General features: G+C 40.0%; 1 protein-coding gene across 1 annotated transcript in view; it reads right to left on the bottom strand.

Moving 5' to 3' along the window:
* Positions 1-19308: 19308 nt before the first annotated feature.
* The window catches only part of rngtt (RNA guanylyltransferase and 5'-phosphatase), a 307137-nt gene continuing 298479 nt past the window's right edge, over positions 19309-27966 (bottom strand). Inside the window, exon 16 of the mRNA XM_059982400.1 lies at positions 19309-21094. Coding sequence (XP_059838383.1) covers positions 20934-21094 — 161 coding nt within the window. The 3' untranslated portion in view covers positions 19309-20933. The remainder of the gene's footprint in view (positions 21095-27966) is intronic.

A 27966-nucleotide genomic window follows, 5' to 3' on the forward strand; every position in this document is an offset into this window, starting at 1 on the left:
ATCCACTAACTTTCGTAGAATTTTTTGTTCAACAGCATTGGTGTTTCCAAACCAGGCTGTGATGCAGCCAGGCAATAAACTCCCCACTACACATATATATAGAAGTTTGTCAAAGTTTTAGATGTCATGCCAAGTCTCTGCAAACTCCTAAGGAAGTAGAAGCCCTGCTGTGCTTTCTGGGCACAGCACAGGTCCTCTGAAATAATAACACTTAGGAATTTTGAAGTTGCTAAACCTCTCCACATCTGGTGAAGACTGGCTCATGGCCCTCTGGTTTCCTTCTCTTAAAGTATGACAATCAACTCTTGGTCTTGCTAACATGGAGTGAGAGGTTGTTGTTCTGATACCAGTCAGTCAAATTATCAGCCTGCCTCCTATATGCTATTCATCACCACCTTTGACTTGGACTACGACAGTGGTGTCATCAGCAAACTTGAATATGGCATTGGAGCTGTGCTTAGCCACGCAGCCATAAGTGTGAGTGAGTAGAGCAGGAGACTGAGCACACAGCCACGCAGTGTGCCTGTGCTGATGGAGATTGTGGAGGAGACGTTGTTGCTAATCCAAACTGACTGGGATCTGCAAATGAGGAAATCCAGGATCCAATTGCTCAAGGAGGTACTGAGGCCCCTGGTCTTGGAGTCTACTAATTAGACTGAGGGGATGAACTGTAGTCAATAAAGAGTATACTGTATATCTTTGCTCTGTGAATGTTCCAGGGATGAGTGAAGAGCCAATGAGATGGCATCTGATGTCAATCTGTTGCTCCATTTGGCAAATTAGGGCAGATCCAAATCACTTCTCGGGCAGGAGTTGATATGTTTCATCATTGGCCCCTCAAAACACTTCATCACTGTGGATGTAAGTGTTACTGGGTGTTAGAGATTGAGGCAGGTCACCACAGTTCTGGTATGAACATTGACTTCTCTAACTTCCATTAATGCCCCTCCTCCCCTTCTTACCCCATCCCTGACATATTTAGTTTTTTTCTCTCTCTCTTTCTGCCCATCACTCTGCCTGTTCTCCATCTCCCTCTGGTGCTTCCTCCCCCCCCCACTTTCTTTCTCCCGAGGCCTCCCGTCCCATGATCCTTTCCCTTCTCCAGCTCTGTATCATTTTCGCAAATCACCTTTCCAGCTGTGGGCTTCATCCCACCCCCTCCGGCCTTCTCCTATCATTTTGCATTTCCCCCTCCCCCAACTGCTTTCAAATCTCTTAGTACCTTTCCCTTCAGTTAGTCTTGACGAAGGGTCTCGGCCCGAAACGTCGACAGTGCTGCTCCCTATAGATGCTGCTTGGACTGCTGTGTTCCACCAGCATCTTGTGTGTGTTGCTGATATGATAGAAGCCTGCTTGAAGCAGATTGGCAACAGACTCTGCTGAAGCGAGTGATTAAACAGCTCAGTGTGTACACTAGCCAGTTGATCAGCACAGGCTGGATGCTTTTGTGGGCTCACCCTCCTTAAGACTGCTCACACGTCCGCTTCAGAGACTGAGCTCAAAGGGGGCTCTGGGAGCTCGTGATGGCTCCTTCATGTTTTGAAAGACAAAGCAAGCATTTAAGTCATAGAGCTCATCTGGAAGAGAAGCCCTACTGCCTCCCACGTCATTTGATTTAATTTATCAGAGGTGATAGTACTTAAGCCCTGCCACTACTGTCGAGCATCCTTCATTGATCCGGATTGGTGCCTCGTCGCCCGTGAGATGGCTTTCCAGAGATTGCACCTGGACCTGGACACGCACAAGTGGCTTAAAGAAATGGCCTCTACTTCCATAAAATAGAAAAAAAGCCTTCTAGAAAAACTAGAGAACTAGAGGGCTGGCAAGAATGAGAAATCAGTGTGCAAAAAAACATAGTACAAGAGAATTTAGTGAAATATGACAGTAAGCTAAAATTACTGGAAGACAATGAAACCCAGGGATATGAAAATGCACATTCCAGAATTTTGACAGAAGTGGTTTTAGAAAGAATAGATGATCTGGTTATGGTTTCCAAATATTTATATATTTTAGAATAGTTCCTGCAGGTTACAGAGTAGCAAACTCTCACTGTTGAAGAAAGGAGGCAGAGAGTAAACATCAAACTAATAATTTTTTGGGATAATATCAGCAAGATAAGAAAGTGCTGAATGGCAACGTTGCAGTAACGAATTTCCTGGAAAAGGGTGATAGTATTAAGGATGGAGGTATGAAACGTACATCCCTGAGTAGGCAGGGCTCAACACGGGATGCAGATTTGATGCTTCCCTTAGCTGAGGAGTACAGGGCTAGGGGTTACTGTCTTAGAATAAGGAGTAAGTGCAGAGAAACTCCTTCACTCAGTAACTATTGAATCACTGGAATTCTCAATGCCAGAGGATAGTTCCGTTACCGACGTTGTTTTCAAAAGAGAGATTGATGCGTTTCTGGATATTAAGGAATGAGGAAATAAACCAAGTATGGTAAGGTGGAGCTGAGGTCGATTTTGTCAATGAATCCGATCGATGACAGAGCACAATCAGAGGACCAGATACCGTCATCCTGCTCCTACCTTCTTGGAACCGACCCATCAAATATCTCCAGTATTTTCTGTTTCTATCTGAGATTTCAGCAACTGCAGGCTTTTTGTTTTTTTAGGAGTGTTTCCTTTTCACAGATTCAGTTGATTAATGTGGTAACACTTAGTTCTGTCTGTCTCTTTTAATTGCTCTGAATAATAACTCTCTGAAGGATAACGCATGCAGCCTTCATCATTAAGGCATCTACCCCTTCAAGAAACAAAGTAGTATTATGATATCAAAGGCAACGCACACAAAATGCTGAAGGAATTCAGCAGGCCAGGCAACATCTTCATTCAAGATTCAAATTTATTTATCATGTATACCTCAAAACCTACAGTGAAATGGGTTATTTGTGATAACAACCAACACACTAGAGCATATGCCAGGGGCAGCCTGCAATATCGCCACTCGTGCTGGCACCAACATTGCACGCCCACAATGTCTGACAGAACACAGGACAGAATAAGCAACAAAACAGCGACAGCAAAATTGCCCAGTTCCTCACTCCTGTCCACACATACACAGTCTTTCAACCCCAGTACAGATTTCCAGCCTCCAGCAGCCTCAGACTTGCAGAGGTTGGCAGACTTGGCTCCAGCCAACAGGCTTTGAATTCCAGACTTCCAATTTGACCCTCAGGTCTCAATCGCATATCAGGAAGTGTGATTTTGCTTCTGCATTTACTACTATTAAAATAACTCTTTCCTTCAGATCTCTAATTTAGTTGGTAGCCACTGTATACAAACATCCCTCTAATAATCAGTGTGTGCCAAACCTAACTGCAACCACAATGACCCAGAGCATTATTGGTGTTAATACTCCCACTCTTTATCCACATTGTATGCAGGTGTGACCATGTGATCAGCTCCTAATTGTCCTTACTGATTGGCCATCTGTGCCATGTTTCTCCATTGCTATGTTGCCATGCTATCTGTTTGTGAAAAGTTTTTCTTAGATGCCAAGGCTTATTAATGAGCTGCTCCCTTGTGTATTGTAAACTTTCCTTCCTCACATCTTGATATAACACAGTACAAAACAATCCAAGGTTCTGGAATGTCTTTTCCACAGCTGCATTTCCTTTTTAGGAATGTCTTTTCCAATTTGTATTCAGGAAGATAATTTCAAGAAAGCACAAATGTGATCATTCTGCTGGTACAGTTATATGAGGATGAGTATGGCAATAGTCCATTCTGCACCTCTCCTGATTGACTTCAGTGGAAATAAAAATTACGAAATTTATAAAAACAGGCAGCGATTATGTGAATGCACAAAGCCACAAATTAAAATCTGCCTCTTAAGTTAGGAAGCATTATAAATTCTGGATGCACACAGAGGGCCAAAAACAAACCTAATGGAAGTAATGAGCCTTGTGATCTCATTAATGTGTTTCTAATACTAAACACCTATTCAACAGATAGGAAAAAGTGTGAGGCAAGTCAAATCACTTGCAAAGAAGAAAAAGGGAATAGTTTTTTCATGCAAAGGCCCCAAGCATCTAGATGTTCATTAAACGTGTTGGATTCCTGTTGCTCTTCTGAAGAAACTTAATAATCTTCCCTGGTCTACCTGCACAAAGGTATCTATGTCAGTTCTGGCATAAAGCCCTTGTGGAAATGAAATCTGCTTTTCACCTCACACAACAGGAATTGGAATTGGTTTATTATTGTTCCATGTATCAAGATACAGTGAAAAGTTTTTCTTGCATATTGTTCATACATATCAGATCATTACACAGACCACTGAGGTAGAAGACTAAACAATAATGCAGAATGCAGTGTAACAGTCACACAGAAAGTACAGTGTAGGCAAACAAATAAAGTACACGATCATAATGAGGTAGAATGTGAGGTCATGAGCCCAACTTATTGTACTGGAGAACGTGTTAATAATCTTATAGTAGCAGGTTAGAAGCTGTCCTTGAGCCTGTTGGTATGTGATTTCAAGTTTTTGTTTGACAAGGGAGGGGAGAAGAAAGAATTCCAGGGTGGATGGGCTCTGTGATTATGCTGGCTGCCAGAACTACAGACAGAGTCCATGGATGAAGGCTGGTTTCCACAGTGTGCTGAACTGCAGGTTCTTGCAGTTGCCATACCAAGCATCCATACTGCTGCATAACATAATCAGCATGATCAATGCAAAGACTTGTGACAAACATAGCAACTCAATACTGAGCCTCCATGAGATGGCATGGGTCATCAGTAGCAGAAGAATTATTTTGCTACAATCAGAAACCTAATGGCCAGTCTAATAAATGTCATCAAGCCAAAGGAGCAACTTTGGTTTAATGAGTATAGAGAAACAATCCAGGAGCAACACGAAGTGTAATTCAAAATGAAAGGCCACCTGATGAAGCTTCAACATAGGACAACATGCATTGTAAACACCAAAGCTAAGCGATTCAATCTCCACAGTTCCACAACTGCAGACTCTGTCATTTCTTCTTGGGTTTGATAGTGACCAACTTAAGCAACTGAGGAGATTCCTTAATCATGACTCCCATCTTCAATGATAATAGACCCCGGCATAAGATTATGAGATACAATTTGTAAATAACTTCAGTTAGGAGTGCAAGGAGAATGATTCACAGCCCAACATCCACATGTACCATAGAAGCCATCTAATTTAGATTTGTTCTGATGAAGGTTCTTGGCCCAAAACTTTGACTGTTTATTCCTTTCCATTGATATTGCCTGACCTGTTGAGTTCCCCCAGAATTTTGTGTGTGTTGCTCTGAATTTCCAGCATCTGTAGAATCTCTTATGTTTATTATTTTAATTTACACCTGCTTAATGTAGCAGACTAATAATCTGCAGGCATGTTTCTAAGCAGTAACAATATTCCAGAGACCGGCTTTATTTTACCTCCTGGGAATTTCCCACTTAGCAAATGCTTCTCCCTTAAGGTTTTCATTTACAATTTTCTTTGCTTTCAGTAAATCCTCTCATTTAGAACCCTTTGTACCATAACATTAAATAAATTTGGTTCTAGGGCAAATAATGCAGCCAATTCTTCATTCATGTTTAAATCTATTTCTGTGAGTGATATTTTACATAGAATACTCGAATGGAATATTTTGCAATGTTGCAGCCACTGATGAAATGTTCTATGAGTTTGTTTCCATTAATCCATCTGAACTGCATTCTCAATTGAAAAGCTATGTCTGCTTCATTTGATAGCTATTTTAATTCCATTCTGTGAAAGATTAATATTCTCAAAATCCATTGACAACATTAAGCACTTCATTAGGTTGCTTGAATACAGAGTGGAGTTTCCTCGAACCTGCCACTACAATAATGAAATCAATTCCAATGACAGTACTCTGATCCTTCCCATTTTGCAGAATAGCTATCTTTGTGAAAATGCTTTGACTAAGGATTTGACTGAAACATAAGTTTGTCATTTTCCTTGTATGAGCAGAAAGGCAAAACTATCTCTGTTTAGGTGTGTAATCTAAAATATGAATTTTAATTATCTGCTCTCCCTTTAGAATAGCACTGCAGTGTGGTTTCATTAGATAAAAGTTAGATAAGTAGATTTACTCAGATATTTCCTCAGTTTAGTTTTGGCCAGTTAGAGGGAACTTCACTCTGACCGGAGGTGATCTTGTGCATACCAAGTGATGATGCAATCAGTCAGAATGCTCTCTACGGTAATCTATAGAAATTCAAAAGAATAAGCCAATCTCCTCAAATAAATAGAGCCACTGGCATAAATTCTTCATGATTCCATCAGTGCGTTGAGTCCAGGATAGATCCTCCATGATTTGACACCTCAGAGAGTTTATAAACTTTACTCAATTATTCTGATAACTGACACTTACCCAGTCTTCCTTACAAAATGGTTTTAAGTAGAACTTAACATGAATCAGTGAAGAAGGGCCTCGTACCACATTGTGAATCTGCCAGTGTTAACTCATCAGTCTAATGATTCCAATCTTTCTGCTGACAGAATGGAGAGCAAAATCTATTTCCATAAAGGGTTTGCCTGTTTGGGAGTAATCATCTGTCTGATGAATTAATGGAGAAAGGGGTCAATGGCCACGGTGCTATTACTTTGAAGGCCAATTCGGAATATTTACACCATTGCTATTAGACATAAGGGTCTCTTATGTGGGTGTGCACAGAGGTAAAATGCAGAAATGTTTTTGTTGCTTAAAATCTGCTCATAGGAACTCTTGACATACATACAAATAATTTTTGTTCAAAGGATTTGTAGAGGAACAATTTTTGTAGTGATGAGAATGATTGTGATAATTTCTAACCACAATCTATTCATGCATTAAAAGTAATGATCAAAAGCATGTGAGATCTGGATGGGTAGACCTTCACTGGTTCTTAGCATATCATCTCCATTAAACTCCACAACAAAGTTGAGAGCAATGTAGTCGTCAGTGACTGGCTAAAGGAAAGGTTTCTCAAAGGAGAAATGTTCATTAAGTGGAAGCTGGGGATCACAATAATAAGAGGACACATTCAACTATGACCGTTGGAAGTCAAAATTCTACTGTTTGGAAGCTGAAAGTAAATATATTTGAGCAAATTATGCATAATTTTATACATTCATCTATTTCATCTAGTTGCAACAAATTGTTTCATATTTTAAAATAACTTTACTGTGATGAAAGGAATGCATATTGACACACTACAAAGCTCAAGTTCAACACTTCAATATAAATTTGCAAATGCTGCTATATTTTCAGATTAACCACTTACCTACTACATGATCTTTAAAAAAAATTCTCTTAAGTACATAGTCAACTGTTGGGAAATAGGCTCACATTCCATCTGACAATTTATAATGTAAAACTCTGGTAGATTGAAATAAGTCACATTAAGTACAGAATTAGACAGATGGGCCTTAATTCCTGTACTATCTCTTTGAAAGTACTATCAAATTAATTCTAGTTTTTTGCTGTCTCATGTCCTGCAAATTTGTTTCATCTTCATGTATTTATTGTATTCATTCTATTCTTCTGGAAATTTGTTATTGAATCAGGCAACAATCAGTAGTAGATCAGCAGAGGCTGAATTTATGTGACTTTATAGAAGTGAGACAACTTTGTCATACAGAAGATATGAGTTTTAAACTTGACCTTGTCAAATCAGATGAAGCATTTTCTTTTCAGTTTTAGATAACAACTGTTCTAGAATAGGAAAAATGGAAGACAAAGACATTGTGGCTTTTTCTGTCTTTAAGCTAAATGGGTTAAGATGTGAAGAGACTAATAGCCCCTGGGATCGACTGGGGCATGCAAGAACCCTGACAAAACTCATCACTGAGAAACTCCACTTTCTGAATGGTCTTGGCAAAGAAAATCAATCATTTTCAATCCCGAACGTTGTTCCAGGCATTTCACAAGGAATACGTGAGGGCTAGGCATGCTCAGTTACTTTCACCGAGGCCCTTCTCTTCCCCATTGTAAGGTGAGAAGTGGCTAGAGACAGCAACAACAGAGATGAGTTCAATTCCATTCACAGAAATCTATTCAGACATGCTACAAGCAGTAAAACCTTGACAAAAGTCATGTATGGCTTCATAAATGAATTCACCTTCACTGGGACATGACATCAGGTAATGGAAACACAAGGGATCCTGCTAGAAATCTTGAGTGCCACACACAAAATGCTGGAGGAACTCAGCAGGTCAGGCAGCATCAGTGGAGGGTAAAGGAACCATCACTGTTTCAGGCAGACAGCCTTCAGAAAAGACTGCAAAGAAAGAGGACAGAAGGCAGAGTATGGGGAGGGAGGGGAGCACAAGCTGGAAGGTAATGGGTGATCCCAGGTGAGGTTGGTGGGGAGGGAGGCAGATGGAGAAGGGTGGGGAAGGAAGTTTGTGGATCAGTCAATGAAAGCAGCCTAAATGTACCTTGTGCAATCATTTTATGAAATGTTATGTGGGAACTTGTTAGAAAAGTTTAAAAAATGAATAATAAATTGACTACAAAGAGATTGAAGGGAAGCAGTAAGGAAAATCTTAGAGTGTTAATTCGGTCAGACCTGCAGTTTCTAAGTACTGGTGAATCAGAACACTTCATCACATTTGGAAAGCTATGGTCGGTTTTGGATTTTACATCCTTTTGGTTGGAAAAGTCGAGATGAGAAGCATCTAAAAATATGAAGGTTCTGGGGAAATTGAATACTTCCAGGAAACTAATAGAAAACCATAGATGAATGAATAAATGTTAAAGGTTTAAGGCAAATGGAAAGAGAAACATTAAAAATATATGTATACAGTATATAAGGTTGGAATTAGCAATTAGAAGCCACAACAAAACGTTAGGATAAGTAAGATAGGTGGCTAATGTAAAGGAAAATAATGCATACATGGACTGTTCTGAGAATAGAACAATGGAGCACAAATTTCTGCAAGAACTAATTGGGCCAATGGTTTGTTACTATGCTATGTTACTAAGGCATTTGTGATTCACATTTGGTCCAGAGGTTAAATGTCTGTGTGCTTACCCACAATTCACGAACGTACCACTAATAAAACTTTCCAAATAAAGCATTTGAAGTCTTTGTATTCTCCACCTGCTCCTCCACAGCAGTCTCATATGCTCCATTGCATTGAGATCATAATTTAGTCCAGTGCTGGAAGAGAATAGGACCGTGTGACTGCTGTAATAAATTGAAAGCAAACATTACTCTGTCTACTTTCAACTCACAAAGACTCCACAAATAAGACAGGTTGTGAACTTAACATTGTTATGTTTCTGCGACCATGTTGTTCTCACTAATGATTCTAAATGTCATAAGCAAATATTCTATCTGCAAAATAATGAAAACAATAACTGCAAAATATTAAAATGTTAGTTTGTAAATCCAAGTCGCACTCTTTGTTTGTGATCAGAATACTGATGAATCATAATGAAAAACTAATTAGAATCTCACTCGACAGACACAAATCCTATCTTTGCACATTTGGCAAAAGGCACCTGCTCCTTCCAGAACATTTAGATTTGTTTTGTATAATAGTCTTTAAAATGGACTATCCAACCATAATGTGAGATCTATTGCAGAGTTAGGTATTCCATCTAAATTTAAAATGTGGCACATTTAATGTAATTGTCATCTATTTTATATAAATTAATTGGCTCTAGTCTGACAACTTCTACAGTTTTTTTTATTTTTAATAGTCAACAGCATTCTTCACAAGGAGGAATACTTAAAAAACAAAATCAGGTCATCCATAAAACTCCCAATCCATATTTTCTAATCCTAAAAGTTTTGACTTCTGACTATTTCCCCAATTCTCTTCTCGAGACATTTAATCATTTCCATGTTTAGAATTCCTGGTGGTACTGTTACTCCTACATATTTGCCCCTCCCCATGGTGGCAGTTACAAAATTGCTTTGGAAGGAATGGAAAAGGCAGTATGAAAAGCATGTATGTGTTCTTGTTTTCATCAAGGTCTTACCTTGAATGGAGAACCATTACTCACTGCTGGGTGATTACTTAACACAGTTCCTTCTGTTTCAAGGAGTCTATACAATGTCCTTAAATCAATTGAAGACTATTATGTCCATCAAACTGAAGATGAAAATATATATTGAGTCAACCTTATAATTGGGCTGTCAAACCTAGTTGTAAACAAAAACATGAAAAAGCTGAGACCCTAGAAGGAATTGTCTTTCACTCCAACAATAAACTTACTTACTCCTATAGCATAACGTAGTATATGTGACATATACATACTTTGATAACAAATTTACTTTGAACTATCCTTAGCTGAGACTTTTAGATAATGAATGGCTAATGAGACAACTGAATCAATTATTTGTTCCTTCAGAGGCACATGCGCCTTAAGCCTATTCTGCCATTCAATGAAATTATGGCTGATCTGTAGCCTAACGATTTACCCCCCATCCTCCTAACTTCCTGCTGACATATGTCTCAGAGTTAATCTTTGCAATTGACCAGGTACCGGTTGGTAATAGTGGAAAAGTTAAACATTTCAGAATCAGAATCAGAATCAGGATTATTTTCGCCGACTTAAGATGTAGACTCAGACTGCTCCAACAAGGAGTCGAGTTATCTGCAGAAATTCTCTGATGATTCAGCAATAGTTGGTGTATAAAGGAAGGACGGGAGGATGAATACAGGGCCTTGGTGGAGGACTTCATCAAATGGTGCAAGTTGAATCATCTGCAGCTCAACATTAGTAAGACAAAGGAGATGGTGATGTATTTTAGGCCGACTAAGCCTGCATTGCTCCCTGTTACTAACAATAGTGAGGACATGGATGTGGTGAGGACCTACAAGTACCTGGAGGTGCACCAGGATGACAGATTTGAGTGCAGCACCAATGCAGAGGCTGTGCAGAAGAAGGGCCAGAGGCGCCTCTATTTTCTGAGGAGACTGAGGTCATGTGGAGTATGCAGGCCTCTTCTTCACATGTTCTACCAGTTTGTAGTCACCAGTACAATCTTCTATGCAGTGGTGTGCTGGGGCAATGGCATCAACACAGGTGATGCCAACAGACGCAATAACTGATTAGAAAGGCTGGCTCTGTTATACAAGTCAAACTGGACACACTGAGTGCTGTGGTAGAACAAAGGACCCTACAGAAAATCCTGCAATTCTGGACAATTTTTCTTACTCACTTCATGCCACCTTGGACGAAGAGAGGAGTACTTTTAGTAATAGACTGAGACAACTGCGCTGCTCCAAAGAGCGCTATATGAGGCCACTCTTACCCTTGGCCAATAGACTCTGTAATACGTCAACCTATAGCCAGGGAACTGAATGCCCCCCACCCCCCTGCTAGACTGTTAGAGGTAACTTAGTTATTTTTATTCTTTTTTACTTCTCTTCTTTTAGTATTTTCCCTTCTATTTGTATATTTGTATAATGCTACTGTGACACAGTAGATTCCTTTGGGATCAATAAGGTGTCTGTATATCTATCACAGACTCAGCCCTCCACACCATGAAGGACATCTACAAAAGGCAGTGCTTCAAGGCAGTGGCACCCATCATTAAGGACCCTCACCATCGGGCAGAGGGATGGGAACCAGAACGCCAGGGCAAATATCGTCTTCTTGTTACTACCATCAGTAAGGAGGAACAGAAACTTGAAGACCCACACTCAATATTTCTAGAACAGTTCTCCCCCACCATTAGTTTATGAATGGTCCATGAAAGCTACCTCATTATTCCCATTTTGCAGTGTGTATTTATCTTTGTAACTTATAGGAATTTTTATGTCTTGCCCTGTAGTGCTGCTGCAAAATGACATTTCATAAATAAATTTGATTCCTATTATTATGAGTCTACATGAGGCAGAGAGACTTTCAAGTCTGTTTCCATGTTTACTGTTTCAAGTTATTCATTATTTGTACATTTGTTCTTTCAGGATTGAAAGTAGTTGATCACATACTTGCTGATATTGAAATATATCTGTTACAGTTTTGCTAATGATTAATCCTTTAAATAGATTAAATTACATCCTTTACATTACAGTTCTTTATAATTTATTGCTTCCATCTATGTGAAGAATATTCATCTGTAATGTGTATTAAATTAAACAAATTTTGTATGTGACATGGCTATTTCTGTTATACTGTTTGAATAAGCTTTAGCTATTTGCATCAGATATTTCTTCCATCATGTAATGGTCTAATCAGCTAGTTGAAAGATAAACAAGTTATTTTTTCAGCCTTTTATATAAGAAAATCTCTGGTTTGATTAAGTTGACAACCTTTGCCTCATTTTATTAAATTTCAATTAATTTGTTCTCAGACTTTTGATCACTAAACGTCTATATATCAGTAGTAAATTTAGGTATGTGGTTTTCTGTCCCACTATCTAAGTGTCTTATGAATAAGCTGAATAATTACAGATCCAGTATTGACCAAGGTACTCATTGAGGTTTGACACCTATAGTCTAATTCTGTGAATGAGTTTTGTACATGATCCCTCTTTTTTGATTATTCCTATTTTAACATTTTCCAGGTCAATAATTTATCAACTTAAAGTGTCTTACTGGGGGCTCGAATCATATGCTTCCAGAAGTTTCTGTAAATATTATTCATACATATTCCATTGCCACATATTAGTCACCTCTATCAAAAAAAATTCAGCTAGTTTCGTCGGGTATGTATCACAGTCTATAATTCCACGTTGATTTTAATTGATCAATTGACAACACACACACAGGAAATGCTGAAGGATCTCAGCCAATCAGGTAGCATCCATGGAAGGAAACGAATAGTTGACAGGACCTGATGAAGGGTCTCAGCCCAGATCATCAGTTCTGCATTCCCCTCAATAGATGCTGCCTGATCTGCTGAGTTCCTCCAGCACTTTGTATGCATTGCTCAAGATTTCCAGCATCTACAGAATCTTTTGTGTCTCCATTGACATTGTTTTTCAGCCATTCTGTCCTTAATTAAAGATTAAACCAATTCTACTAACTGAATCAAATTTCCTGTCCTTTGAAAAAATAATTGAATCAGAATTTGAATCAGGTATATTATCACTGACTTATGTCATGAAGTTTGTTGTTTTATGATAACAGTACAGAGCAAGACATAAAAAGGACCATAAGTTACAGAAATAAATAAATAGTGTAAAAGACTGTTCCCTGTATCAGGTAATCCATCAACCTGAAAGGCTTTCCTATAAATTAGATAGCTATTCAGAGATCCTCTGTTTTGCATGAGGATGAATTATGAATAACAAAACAACATAAAGCTGTCAGAATCACTAGTATTCACTATGAGTCATAATCCCTAGAATGAAAATCATATTGTTTTGAAAAGACATTAAATTTATGGTATGCAAAGGTTGAGGATAAATTGGCTGCAATTTATATTAATAAAGTCTCTTTTTGGTCAATGTCATCATTTTAAGACAAATTATATAGAAAGCCCCTCCAAAAAATACTATTACCTCAATTTTTTAATCTATTAACTAGATCATCAAGAGCATTTTCCCTCAAAAGTTGTATCTGATGCAGAACTTTCTGCAAGTGATGGGGTGGAATGGCAGAGGGTGTGTCACATATTAAAGACCTTACAGCAACTGCTTGAAAATTTTTATTGTGCATACTGTGTGGAAATCATAAAGACATATGATGACAGAAAATTATCTCATCAATGTGAAATGCTGTATTGGCTGCATGCAAAACCAACTGGATCCTCGACTTCCTCATCGGGAGGCCACAGTCAATGCAGATTGGAATATCACCTCTTTGCTGGCACATAGGCACATCTCAAGGATGTGAGCTTAGCCCACTGCTCCACTGTCCCTACACTCAAGGTTTTGTTGTTAGGCACAGCTCAAACACCATAAGCTCACTGATGATGCAACTGTTGGCAGAATTTCAGATGGTGATGATAGATCAGCTTATTGAGTGGTATCACAATAATCTTGTACTTAAAATCAGTAAGACCGAGGAATTGATTGTAGACTTCAAGAAGGGGAAATCAGGAGAACGCCCATGCCCACGTGCAACAGGATCCACACATGATCAATCTCAGGGAAATAGAAACGCCTAGTGCCCCTGATGACTATTGTGCAGCAAGTGTCCAACTGCAGCTGCTCTCAGAACCCAAGGATCTGTCCTCACTGGGGAACACACAGGAAGCAGAGAGTGTTTTGCTGTAGATTGGAATTTCATGGAGGTGACCACACTAAAGTTTTAGTCAGATTGATGGGTTATCACCAGAAGGAGCAGACAGGTAGAGCAGGATTTGCCAGAGGTTGTTACCTGCACAGACACTTATCCTATTTTGGACACTGTTCAAGGATATAACCTCTCAGAGGGAAATCACGAGTCAGATCATTGGCACCAGAACTGGCTCTGTTATACATCAAGGACTTGGCAAGCAATAGTGAATGGGTTCTCCAGTCAGATGTCTCTGAGCGAGTTCCTAGGATGGTGTATTCCCTCCCTAGTGCTAGGGTTAAGGATGTCTCTGAAAGGGGAGAGTGAGCAACCAGAGGTCATAGTCCAGACTGGTACATTTTCATAGGCAGGAAGAGAGATGAGGATTTCGGAAGGTTAAAAAGGAGTACCTATAGTACTGTAACCCCCAAGATTACTCACTGCGTTACATGCTAGTGTTGCAACAAATAAGAAGACAGCATAGTGCAGACAGGAGGTTTCAGGTACATGGATAACTTGACTCTTCCAGGGCAGGTGTAACCTATACAAGAAAGATGGATTGCATTTAAGCTGCAGGGGCACCAATAACTTTGCAGGGAGGTGCGCATCACAGGGGTTTGGGAACCAGATCAGTTGGTCAGCAAGTAGAGGTAAAGAGGATAACGAAAAGTTTAGGTAAGTCTGAAATGAGAACCAGGTAAATGAGCATAGTGGGGGGTGGTGAGCTGTTGTATTTACTTCAAATCAGGGAATATTAAGGGTCTTCTTTCTTTTTTTATGTGCCTTGCATGTTACACGTTTGGGCGATCATGGTTCTCTACATCGAACAATCCCTCGCAGCATCAATGATATCTCGCAATGATACTGAGGGTAGGAGAGATTAATTTAGAGCCTGGATTAGTATACGGAACCCCCTGGTTGAGAGAATAGCACTGGTAGCCCAGTGTTCCCAGATTCGGATGTTTCAGATATGACAGAAGCATGTAGAAATGTTTGAGGACTTGCCCTATTATCAAGGAGGATGTCACAGCAGTACTTGGAGGATACCCTGAAGGGGCCATTCAGTGAGGCAATATGGGTACAGCTCAGGAATAAGAACGGTGCAGTCGTTATACTGGAGATATACAGTATATAAGTGTTCCAGTAGCCCGCAGGAGATAGAGGAACAGAGAAGTAGGCAGATTATGGAAGGGTATAAAAGGAACAGGATAGCGGGGGACTTTAATTTTCCCAGTCAAATAAACGTAGCCAGCTGATCAGAGTTTCAGTGGGAAAGCATTTTGAGAGCAGTGGTCATAATTCTGTAATGCTTTCGGATTGTTAGGGATAAGGATGACATTAGACCTTGGGAGGAAGTTACTTAATTGGGAAAGGAAGAATACTACAAAAGACAGGAGATGGGGGACAGTAGATTAGAAACAGCTGTTATTGGGCATGTCCATGTCTGACATGTGGGAGTCATTTAAAGGCCAGCTGGTCAGTATTTAGGACCATCATGGTCCTATGAGGAAGGCGGGGGTGATAAGAGAGGTTACAGATTTAGAAATGGGAAACACATGTAAGGTTTCAGAAGCTGAAATCAGACAGAACCCTCCAGGCAGGAAAACTTTAAACAGGGAATCTGGGGCTAAAGGGGGGCATCAAACAGATTGAAAAGAATCCCAAGGCATTTTATGCATAATTACAAAAAAAAGTGTAACCAGGGAGAGGGTAGAATGACGTAAGGACAAAGATGTGAATTTATGCCTGGCGGAATTAGACCAGGTACTAAACAAGTACTTTGCATCAGTATTCTCCAAGGAAATGGCAGATACAGAGGTGAGGTAGGGGTGGACTGATATTCTAGAAAATTGGTATCAAGAAGATGGTGGTGACAGGTTTCCTGAAGAGCATTAAGATATGAAAGAATTAAAAGCCTTATTGGATCTATCCCTGACTAGTGAGAAGGGGAAGGGAGGAGATTGCTGCTGTCTTGACAGAAATCTTTGTATCCTCTTTAGCCATAGGGACGTCCCAGAGGACTAGGGAACAGCCAATGTTTTTCTGCTGCTTAAGATGGACAATAGGTACAGTTATAGACTAATGAACCTCCTTCAGTGGTGGGAAAATTAATGTAGAGAATCCTTAGGGATAGGATCTCCTCACATCTGGATAAGCAACAATTTATTGGGGATGGTTAGCATGGACATGGGCAGGGACATTATCTCTTACAAATTTGATTTGAGGTCTTTTTCGAGGAGGCAATGAGTATGATAAATGAGGATGGGCAGTGGATGTCATACACATGGACTTCAGTTAAGTTTTAATAAGGTCCTTTTTTCTAGGCTGATCAAGAAGATTTAAGGCAAAGGAATCCATGGTGACATGGTAGACTGGATACAAAGATTTTTAAATTTATTATCAAAGATATATATCACATACAACCTTGAGATGGCCGGCTGGTGGCATAGTGGCATCAGCGCCAGACTTCAGAGCGAAGGCTCCTGAGTTTGAATCCAGCCAGCTCCCTTGCAAACTTTCCATCCATGCTGGGTTGAGTGTCCAGCTAGTAACTCAGCCTCATAAAAATAAGAAAGCCTGCTAAAAAAACACCGTCACGACGGCGTCCAGATGACTCCACTCAGAGTTAAGGGCTTTCTTCTTCTCTTCTACGACCTTGAGACTCATTTTCTTGCAGGCAGTCACAAAACAAAGTAACATAATAAAATCCACAAAAATAAACACACGCACACAAAAGACCAACCAATAAAAGTGCAAATTATGACAAATCATAGTTGTCACTGGTTGTGTTCCATAAGGATCAGTGCTTTGATTCAGTTGTTTCTGATATACGATTGGAACAAAAATATACCTGGGCTGATAAACATGTTTGTGGAAGGTACAAAAATTAGCAGAGTTGGGAATAATAAGAAAGGTTGTCAAAGGATTGAGCAGTTGTAAAAGGGTAAATGCAGTCTAAGCTAGACAATTATGAAGATTTGCACTTTTGGAAGCCAAAATCAGGTTTATTATCACTGATATATGTTGTGGAATTTGCTGTTTTGCAGCAGCAATACAATGTAAGACATAAAAATTACTATAATTTACAAAAATAAATAGTGCCAAATTTAAGAAGAAAATATACAATAAATGGCAAGGTCCTCAGGAGTATATATGTACAGGGGGAGCAAGGGGTACAAGCCCCTGAGAGTGATAGCCAGGATAGTATAGCATGCTTAATTTCATCTATCTGAAAGTCACGTTGCAGACATATAAAACTTTGGTTAGACTTTTTTTAGGATTACGTGCAGATCTGGTCACTGGCTTACAGCAAGGATGTAGAGGCTTTGGAGAGTGTGGTGGAGGCTCATCAGAATAATACTTGGTTTAGAGAATATTAGCTCTAAGGTGAAGTTGGATAAACTTGAATAGATTTCTTTGAAACCTCGGAGGCTGCAGGTGATCTGATTGAAGAATATAAAATTATGAGAGGTGTAGACAGGACAGATAATCAGGGTCTTAATCAAGGGTAGAATTTTTTTTTAATTGAGCACATCAGTTTAAGGTGTGAAAGTTAAATGAGATTTACACAGCAATTTCATTTGACATACTGTAACTGGCAGGTGTTGACCATGGTGAACCTAAAATATGGAAGAAAATGTCAACCTTGAATGGGTCAAGGACAATGGAAGCAGACCAGATCAATTGCATTTGTTCCTGCCATGTGCTTGAAGATGGAGGTCACCATTTTGTGGAACTGTTTTTGTGAGATGAAGTTACTTTGCTTTCTGTGTTTTAAAGTAGACACAAAGATGCTTCAGGTTATCTGCTGAACTAGAGATTATTTCCAAAGAAGTTACTTGTGAGGTGTTCTTTGATATAACATGCAGGGTTGTGAATGTTGGGATTGGTGCCTGCATGGAGTAATTTCGAGCTGGTTACTGAAGAGAACAAAGAACCATAAATAACTGATTGTCACTTGCTAGGAAGAAGGCAATAAATGGATGCTGGCCTGGAGTAGAGCCAATAAGAAGGTGTTAAAGGTCAGAAACATGACCTACAGCCAATGACAATGGAATGCAATATCTCTCTAAAGAGTTGCATGAAAGAACCCCCATGCAAAGAAAGGATCGATCATCTGGCTAATGGCGATCCCCCATTTCCGTGACATAAATTGGAAAAGTGGCCTGAGGGAGTACTGGTACAGAGGAAACAATAGAATTCACATTCTAAGTTGTTGACCCAGGGCCAACACAGTTGCTTGTGCAGAGACAATAAAGTGCGAGCTTCAATTAATTACAAGTTGCGTAGTGAATTTCCTAACCTAGTTCCACTGATGAACAGTCAATACAGGTGCCTGGAACAAGCTGACACTGGAAGCCGATATGATAAAAAAGCTTAAGAGGCACTTAGACACACAAGAACAGGCAGAGATTTGAGGGATGAAGGTCATGTGTGGGCAGATGTGCAGTTTAAAGTGGCATTTTCATGTGGACCACGATAGTCTTCAACTATCAAATATCAAATAACAAATAAAAACTATCAACTAACAAATAGATGGAAGTCTTCAACCATATTCAATGAGATCTCATCTACAATTCCAAAACGTTCCTATATTCCATGAAATAACAAAAGACTTACACTATTTGCATAATAATTTGTATATTGAGCTAAATAAACCAAAGATAGGATATCTCTTTTGCTGCTTGTCTACACTGCAACTCAAAACGCAAAAGTATTGCAGTATTTTTCAGTTCCCACTTTCCTCCCACAGCAACTACTTCAATTGATAGAAACTGTGATCATATACTACCACTGCTGGGGATCAAAGGAAAGGGAAAAAACACACATTTAATACAAAATACAATTTCAGATTTTGCAGCATTTTACTTATCCAATTCACTGTAGAAGTTAAGTCCAGTAAAATGATCTCTTTTTTTGTCTGAAATGCATCTCTGAAGTTTTGTTTTGGTTATCATGAGTAAAACCATTTCTTTAAAATTAATTACTTTGTTAGTTCCCTGAAATAATATTCAGTCTGATGTAACTACACAGAAAATTTCACTATTTTAGTTGCACAGCAAGTTATTAAAATAAATTATATCAGTGTGATTATAAATGTATTCACTACAGGCTTGAGAATACAGTACATAAAACAAAATAATGAGACCTTGCGAAAAACTTGAAACATTTGTATTTTTAATTAACAAGACAAAAAGAGGCGACAAAGTTTTCCTAAAAATTGCATAATCCAACACACTTCATCTTAAAGGAAGGAGGTGTCTTTTTATTGACACTTATTGCAAATGTTTACATCAACTCCTCCATAATCTTAAAAAAGAAAACATGAAAGTTAAGTGAGTCAGAAGAAAGTATACGGAGTGAGGGATGCACTTCAGCTAACGTCTTAAATTAAAGCAAATACACAGTCTTGGTGGATGGAGCAAGGTGGTGGGCTTAGTGGCTTACATTAACGCAAATTTGGTTCACATCCGTTCTTTAAAATGAAACGGTACTCAAAGAACCCTAATTTTTTTTTGGTCTGCATTGTCTGTGGGTTAAAACTATATTAAAAATAAAGCTCTTAAAAAACTGTATGATAAGTTAATCTGTTTTATATTTACAACAAACTGCAAAAACGATTGGAAGCAAACAGCTCCATAGGATTGGGGAAGTTGAATTAAATTGCATAATAAAGTGTTTTTTTTTTCTCCACAGAATACTTACTGTATACAATTGCAATTTCTTGTAAATACACTGGATTCCAGTTAATTGGGCCATCAGTTTATCAGGGCAGCCGCTTATTTGGGGCAACTCTGAAAGAACAAAAACGGATCGAGAAAATTGCTGGGATTCACTTTGTTTATTTAGAACACTATGCTGCTTAATTGGGACAAGAGACTGTTGCTAATATTTTTAAACTAGTGTCAGTCGGGTGCACTTTTGTGGCCATTAGATACCACAGTGCTGCTTGAGTGAAAGGTTTTTAAATAGCGCCGTTTACATCTGTAAAAACGTGAAAAAGCAGTGACTTTTGACACTGATAGTTGGTGAGAAATAAGCAGTAAGGCAATTCAGAACTGCTTTTCTCACTGCAGTTTTAAGCATTCAGGCTTGGAGATCCCAGAAATAGCCGGGAGTGAAAACGAAACGATTTCACTACTTCAACAAGTTAGGAGAATTTGAATGTACTGTATGAAGGCAGTCCATTATCTGCACCAGATGTCTGGGCTGATTTTGTTCCAATAGAGTCAATCAAAAGAACACGGCAACATACACTGGATGAATTCCTCTATCGACGACAATTAGGCCTACAGTTTTATAGTGCTGTAGTAGTATTGTCAGTGTTCTAATTTGTTCTGTATTTACACTTAAATAGAAAATTTGTTACTAGTTTGTCTTTTTCTATATGTTTTTAACTATGCTCATGAAACTTTGGCTAACTGAGGCAGCTAATTAATTGGACAAAATGTACTTGTGCCAATGTGCCCCAATTAACTGGAATCCACTGTATAGGAGGAGGACTAACAGTTGGAGTGCAGTAATGAAAGAGCCCAAAGACAATTCGAATTAACCAAAATATTGGAAATGCAAAGAAAATTAATAACTGCACTTAGTTGGTGAACATTTTTATTTAATTATACAGTTTGCTGAATTGAGAAAAAAACTATTGATGTTCAAGAGAATCTGCAAACATCTGTCCCAGAGAAAATAGTTTAGATGTCAGCCTATGCAGACCTGCAAAAACAATGATTCTATATTTGAATCATTTTACAAAGATACTGTCTACAAATCTATTGCTTACAAAGCATAGCTTGGTTGCTTCGGAGGTGGTGGTGGCATTAGCTCAGAGTCCATATCCAGTGATCTTTTCCGTGATTCTCTTTCGGCCACTTGATTCCTTTCAATGAATTCGAAGAGGAATTCCTTCGTAACTGGATTAGTGATACTATTGCAGACAGCTGGTAAAAGATGGGAATCAGACATTTAGTACAATGCCAGTACAGCTTCACATACATAAACATGAATGAGATGGAATACCTGTATCTATTTAATTACAATTTAGCCTCAGAAATTAGGCCTGCATTATCCTTGTACCTATGTTAGCCTCATGTTTTGAGTATGTTCTGAAGACTTTAAAAACATATAATTATTTTAGTCTCATTGTTAATCACAGAAAAAAATGAAAATGGATACCTTCATAAACAAAAGAGGTAAAACAGATCCTGAATTGTTGCTGAACACAACAAACACCAGCCACATCTCAAGTTAAACCTATGCCTTTCAACAGCATATACTGTAATCCAATTCCAAAAATTTATAGAAACATAGAAAACCTACAGCACAATACAGGTCTTTCGGCCCACAAAGTTGTGCCGAACATGTCCCTACCTTAGAAATTATTAGGCTTACCCATAGCCCTCTTTCTCTAAGCTGCATGTACCTATCCAAAGGTCTCTTAAAAGACCCTATCATATCCGCCTCCACCATCGTTTCTGTCAGCCCATTCCATGCACTCACCACTCTCCATGTAAAAAACTTACCCCCTGACATCTCCTCTGTACCTAATCCCCAGCACCTTAAACCTGTGTCCTCTTGTGGCAACCATTTCAGCCCTGGGAAAAAGCCTCTGACTATCCACATGATCAATACCTCTCATCATCTTATACACCTCTATCAGGTTACCTCTCATCCTCCGACACCTCAAGGAGAAAAGGCTGAGTTCACTCAACCTGTTCTCATAAGGCATGCTCTCCAATCCAGGCAACATCCTTGTAAATCTCCTCTGCACCTTTTCTATGGTTTCCACATCCTTCCTGTAGTGAGGCAATCAGAACTGAGCACAGTACTCCAAGTGGGGTCTGACCAGGATTCTATATAGCTGTAACATTACCTCTTGGCTCCTAAATTCAATTCCACGATTGATGAAGGCCAATACACCGTATGCCTTTTAAACCACAGAGTCCACCTGCGCAGCTGCTTTGAGCGTCCTATGGACTCAGACCCCAAGATCCCTCTGATCCTCAACACTGCCAAGAATCTTACCATTAATACTATATTCTGCCATCATATTTGACCTACCAAAATGAACCACTTCACACTTATCTGGGTTGAACTCCATCTGCCATTTCTCAGCCCAGTTTTGCATCTTATCAATGTCCCGCTGTAACCTCTGACAGCCCTCCACACTATCCACAACACTTCTAACCTTTGTGTCATCAGTAAACTTACTAACCCATCCCTCCACTTCCTCATCCAGGTCATTTATAAAAATCATGAAGAGTAAGGGCCCCAGAACAGATCCCTGAGCACACCACTGGTCACTGACCTCCATGCAGAATATGACCTGCCTATAACCACTCTTTGCCTTCTGTAGGCAAGCCAGTTTTGGATCCACAAAGCAATGTCCCCTTGGATCCCATGCCTCCTTACTTTCTCAATAAGCCTTCATTGGGGTACCTTATCAAATGCTTTGCTGAAATCTATATACACTACATCTACTGCTTTTCCTTCTTCAATGTGTTTAGTCACATCCTCAAAGAGGCACGACCTGCCCTTGACAAAGCCATGCTAACTGTTCCTAATCATATTATGCCTCTCCAAATGTTCATAAATCCTGCCTCTCAGGAACTTCTCCATCAACTTACCAACCACTGAAGTAAGACTCACTGGTCTATAATTTCTAGGGCTATCTCTACTCCGTTTCTTGAATAAAGGAACAACATCCACAACCCTCCAATCCTCTGGAACCTCTCCCATCCCCATTGATGATTCAAAGATCATCACCAGAGGCTCAGCAGTCTCCTCCCTGGCCCCCCACAGTAGCCTGGGGTATATCTCATCCAGTCTTGGCGACTTCTCCAACTTGATGCTTTCCAAAAGCTCCAGCACATCCTCTTTCTTACTATCTATATGCTTAAGCATTTTAGTCTGCTGCAAATCATCACTACAATCACCAAGATCCTTTTCCATAGTGAATACTGAGGTAAAGTATTCATTAAGTACCTCTGCTATTTCCTCCGGTGCCATACACACTTTCCCACTGTCACACTTGATAGGTCCCATTCTCTCACGTCTTATCCTCTTGCTCTTCACCTACTTGTAGAATGCCTTAGGGTTTTCTTTAATCCTACCTGCCAAGGCTTTTTCATAGCCTCTTCTGGCTCTCCCAGTTTCCTTTTTAAGCTCCTTCCTGTTAACCTTATAATCTTCTAGATCTTTAATATTACCTAGATCTCTGAGCTTTTCATAAGTTCTTTTTTTCTTGACTAGATTTACAACAGCCTTTGTACACCATGGTTCCTGTACCCTACCATAACTTCCCTGTCTCACTGGAACGTACCTATGCAGAACTCCACATACCCTGAACATTTGCCACATTTTTTCCGTACTTTTCCCCGTAATTGTTCCCAATTTAAGCTTCCAGTTTCCTGCCTGATAGCCTCATAATTCCCTTTACTCCAATTAAATGCTTTTCTAGCTTGTCTGTTCCTATCTCTCTCCAATGTTATTGTAAAGGAGATAGAATTATGATCACTATCTCCAAAATGCTCTCCCACTGAGAGACCTGACACCTGACCAGGTTCATTTCCCAATACCAAATCAAGTATAGTCTCTTCTCTTGTAGATTTATCTAAATATTGTGTCAAGAAACCTTCCTGAACACACTTAACAAACTCCACCCCATCTAAGCCCCTTGCTCTAGGGAGATGCCAATTGATATTTGGGAAATTATAATCTCCCATCATGACAACTCTGTTATTATTACGCCTTTCCAGGATATGTTTCCCTATCTGCTCCTCGACATCCCTGTTACTATTGGGCGGCCTATAAAAAACACCCAGTAAAGTTATTGACCCCTTCCTGTTCCTAACCTCCACCCACAGAGACTCCGTAGACAATCCTTTATGACGTCCACGTTTTCTGCAGCCGTGACACTATCTCCGATCAACAGTGCCACGCCCCCACCTCTTTTGCCTCCCTCCCTGTTCTTTCTGAAACATCTAAATTCCGGTACTTGAAGTAACCATTCCTGTCCCTGAGCCATCCAAGTCTCTGTAATGACCACCACATCACAGCTCCAAGTACTGATCTACGCTCTAAGCTCATCCGCTTTGTTCACAATACTCTCTGCGTTAATATAGATACATCTCAAACCGTTGGTCTGAGAGCATCCCTTCTCTATCACCTGCCTATCCTCCCTCACACACTGTCTCCAAGCTTTCTCTATTTGTGAGCCAACTGCCTCTTCCCCAGTCTCTTCAGTTTGGTTCCCAACCCCCAACAATTCTAGTTTAAGCTCTCTCCAGTAGCCTTAGCAAACCTCCCCGTCAGGATAGTGGTCCCCCTGGGATTCAAGTGCAACCCGTCCTTTTTGTACAGGTCACACCTGCCCCAAGAGAAGTCCCAATGATCCAGAAATCTGAATCCCTGCCCCCTGCTCCAATCCCTCAGCTATGCATTTATCCTTCACCTCATTCTATTCTTATACTCACTGTCACGTGGCACAGGCAGTAATCCCAAGATTACTACTTTTGTGGTCCTGCTTCTCAACTTTTTTCCTATCTCCCTGTAGTCTGTTTTTAGGATCTCTTCCCTTTTTCTACCTATGTCATTGGTACCAATATATACCACAACCTCTGGCTGTTCTCCCTTCCAATGCAGGATATCTTGGACGCAATCTGAAACATCCTGGACCCTGGCACCTGGGAGGCAAACTACCATCCGAGTTCCTATCCTGCGTCCACAGAATCACCTGTCTGACCCCTAACTATAGAGTCCCCTATCACTGCTGCCGTCCTCTTCCTTTCCCTATCCTTCTGAGCCACAGAGCCAGACTCTGTGCCAGAGGCACGGCCACTGTTGCCTCCCCCAGGTAGGCTGTACCCCCCAACAGTACTCAAACAGAAGTACTTATTGTCAAGAGGTACAGTGACAGGGGTACTCTCTAGTACCTGACTCGTGCCCTTCCCTTTTCTGACTGTTACCCACTTGTCTGTCTCCCGTGGCCCCAGTGTGACCAGCTGCCTATAGCTCCTCTTTATCATCTCCTCACTCTCCCTGACCAGGTGAAGGTCATCGAGCTGCAGCTCCAGTTCCCTAACACGGTCCCCCAGGAGCTGCAGCTTGACACACCCGGTGCAAATATGGCCGTCTGGGAGGCTGGGAGTCTCCAGGACCTCCCACATCTGACACCGAGCACAGAAAACTGGTCTCACACACATACTTCCTTTCCATAATTAACACAGGCAAACCTACCTCGCCTTGTTACCACCTAAGCCCGTTGAGCCAAAGCCCTATCTCTCCGCTACCTCTCACTCCACTGCCCGCTCTGAACGTTGCCTGCTGGATATGGCAGTCTTTTAAAACTTTTCCTGCTCTCCTGGCTGACGTCATGCGCCTGTGCAGTCTTGCCTGTCTTCACCCCGAGTAAAGTCAATCTAGGAGGGCACTGTATTATTACTTGGGTTCACTTAAATATGATAATAGGTGTTTGAACGACAGGGCCTGATGGCTGCAAAAGCCTGGTATGCTCTTTCATCCAGATTTCAATTAAAAAGTTCCTGGGTTAATAGGCCTTTGTTTTACTAACACACTAAGATGCTACATAAAAAAATCACTTTAAAACAGGCTTAAAATAAAACACAAAACATTTTTTCAAACATTCCTCCCTGCATGCTACAATTTGTGAGACTTCTATGCCTGGCTCAGCTCTATTGCTGACAGATCTTAGTTTATGACCTGCCTTTTAACAGAATAATTTCAAGTTGGTATAATTCTTCCATTGACCAAATAAACAGCATTTTCACAGACACAAGCCTGATTCATCCGCTGTTCAATTCCCTTCATCTTCATTCTAGCTGTTTGTGGGTTTTATCTACATAATAAAATGGAATGTCTGGATCTAGGCTACTCAAGTTCCTATTTTCTTCCCTCTTTACATGGAACTGTGCAATAATTTTATTGCATAGTCAGCAGTTTATCTTCAATTTATCCAACAGTTTGTAAAACAAGCCTGGCTTCACTGCAATACAAACTATGTGTGTTAACTTGAAAAAAAAATCACACAAAATAAATTTTGCAAAGTCATGCAAGACCACCACTGGGATGTAACTCACACCACTGCAGCTTTGTACCTAATAAAACAAGTATTCCAGCCAACAATAAGTTACTAAGTTATACACAGAAATATTTCAGCATCATTGAAGGGGAAATTATCACTATTACCTGGCAATAAACAGATAATACAGCTTTTTAAAAGGGGGCTCATTTTAAGTGCTTGAAGATTCCAATTTTATCTCTTACTTGCTGAGATTAAAAGCCCGAAGATTTACAGGTAACACTGTATCCCTTTAAATAGTCCTCAGCTATTTGTAATAGTGTTATGGACTTGTAAAGGGGAAAAACAGGCCCTTCAGTCCACTACACTGATGCATCATTAATACATAATTTGCATTAGTCAGCAAGCTCAGTTCAGGTGCCTCTGTATTTTAACATCATCAAAATCTTATGACAAATGTAATCACATCATGAATGTCAGATGAAAGTGTGAGAGAGACTGATGAGCTTTAACAAAGCCTTAACGAGTTAAGTTATCTTAGCAATCCCAACAAGGGTGGAAGGCGTGGGGAAAAAATCATCAACAAGGATTATATTCAATATAAAGAAAGCTGGCAGTCTTGATTAGAGGACAATAATCAGTCAAAAATGGTTTATGATTAGGGAAGATTCATGTACCATGGATTTGGGAAGTCATGGGTGACTTCCCAAATCCCTGATGACACCATCCATGGAAGTGCATCCAACTGCAAGTATTGACACACCAGGTCAAGGAAATAGAACTGAGGTGAATGTACTCAGGATGATCTGGAATTCTGAGAACATCACAGATGAGATTTTTATTGAGAAAGTCACACCAAAGGTAGCAGCATCAGATAGATGGGTGACCACCTGGAAGAGTAAAGGGAATACACAGACAGTGCAGGGTTCTCCTGTGGCTAAACAGGTTTATCTCTTTGGATAATGTTCTTTTTAGCAGCAACAGACAGATCTCTGGTACTGCGACTGGCTCTGAGGCTTGAGGGAAACAGTGCAGTCAGACAGGGTGAAAGTGATAGGAGACTTGATAGTTAGGAGGACAGGCGATTATTTGGCCACTGAAGAGATGTCAGGATGGTGCGTTACTTTCCAGTGCCATGGCCAAGGATGTCTCTGAGTGGCTGCAGAAAATTCTGGAATGGAAGACGAACAGCCAGAGGGTGTTGTACATGTTACAATGAATAACATACAAGGCATGAGGTATTTGCAGTGCCATTTGCTAGTGAGGTCAGAAATAGAGAGATAGACCAGATGAATTTCTGGCTGAGGAACTGGTGCAGGGGACAGAGACTCAGATTCTTAGACAGTTGGATCTCTTCTGGGGTGGAGGCAACAGGTTGCACCAGAAAAGGATTAATTCCCTTGTAGTGAAATTTGCTTATGCTGCACAGCAGGATATCAACTAGGTTCAGAGGGTGAAACTCTGAGCAGGAGCAAGGCTTGGGATAAAGCAACAGCCAGTAAGAAGAAGATTAGCAATTAGGATAGCCATAGGCACAGTAAAGGGAGATAAAGGAATACTCAGTTAAACTACATTTATTTCAATGCATGGGGATTAACAATGCACGAGGGAGATGAACATGAAGCATGAATTGGCTTTGGTGAGTTGGCTGTTATAAACATCACAGAAAGATGGCTGAGAGAAGGGCAGGGAATATCAAAGAAAAGAGTATGAAAGGTTAAGGAAAATCCCAGGAAGTTCTATAGATATATTATAAGGGTGGCTGGGGAGAGA

Source organism: Hypanus sabinus, chromosome 10 (assembly GCF_030144855.1).
Source record: "Hypanus sabinus isolate sHypSab1 chromosome 10, sHypSab1.hap1, whole genome shotgun sequence".
NCBI classification, from domain to species: domain Eukaryota; kingdom Metazoa; phylum Chordata; class Chondrichthyes; order Myliobatiformes; family Dasyatidae; genus Hypanus; species Hypanus sabinus.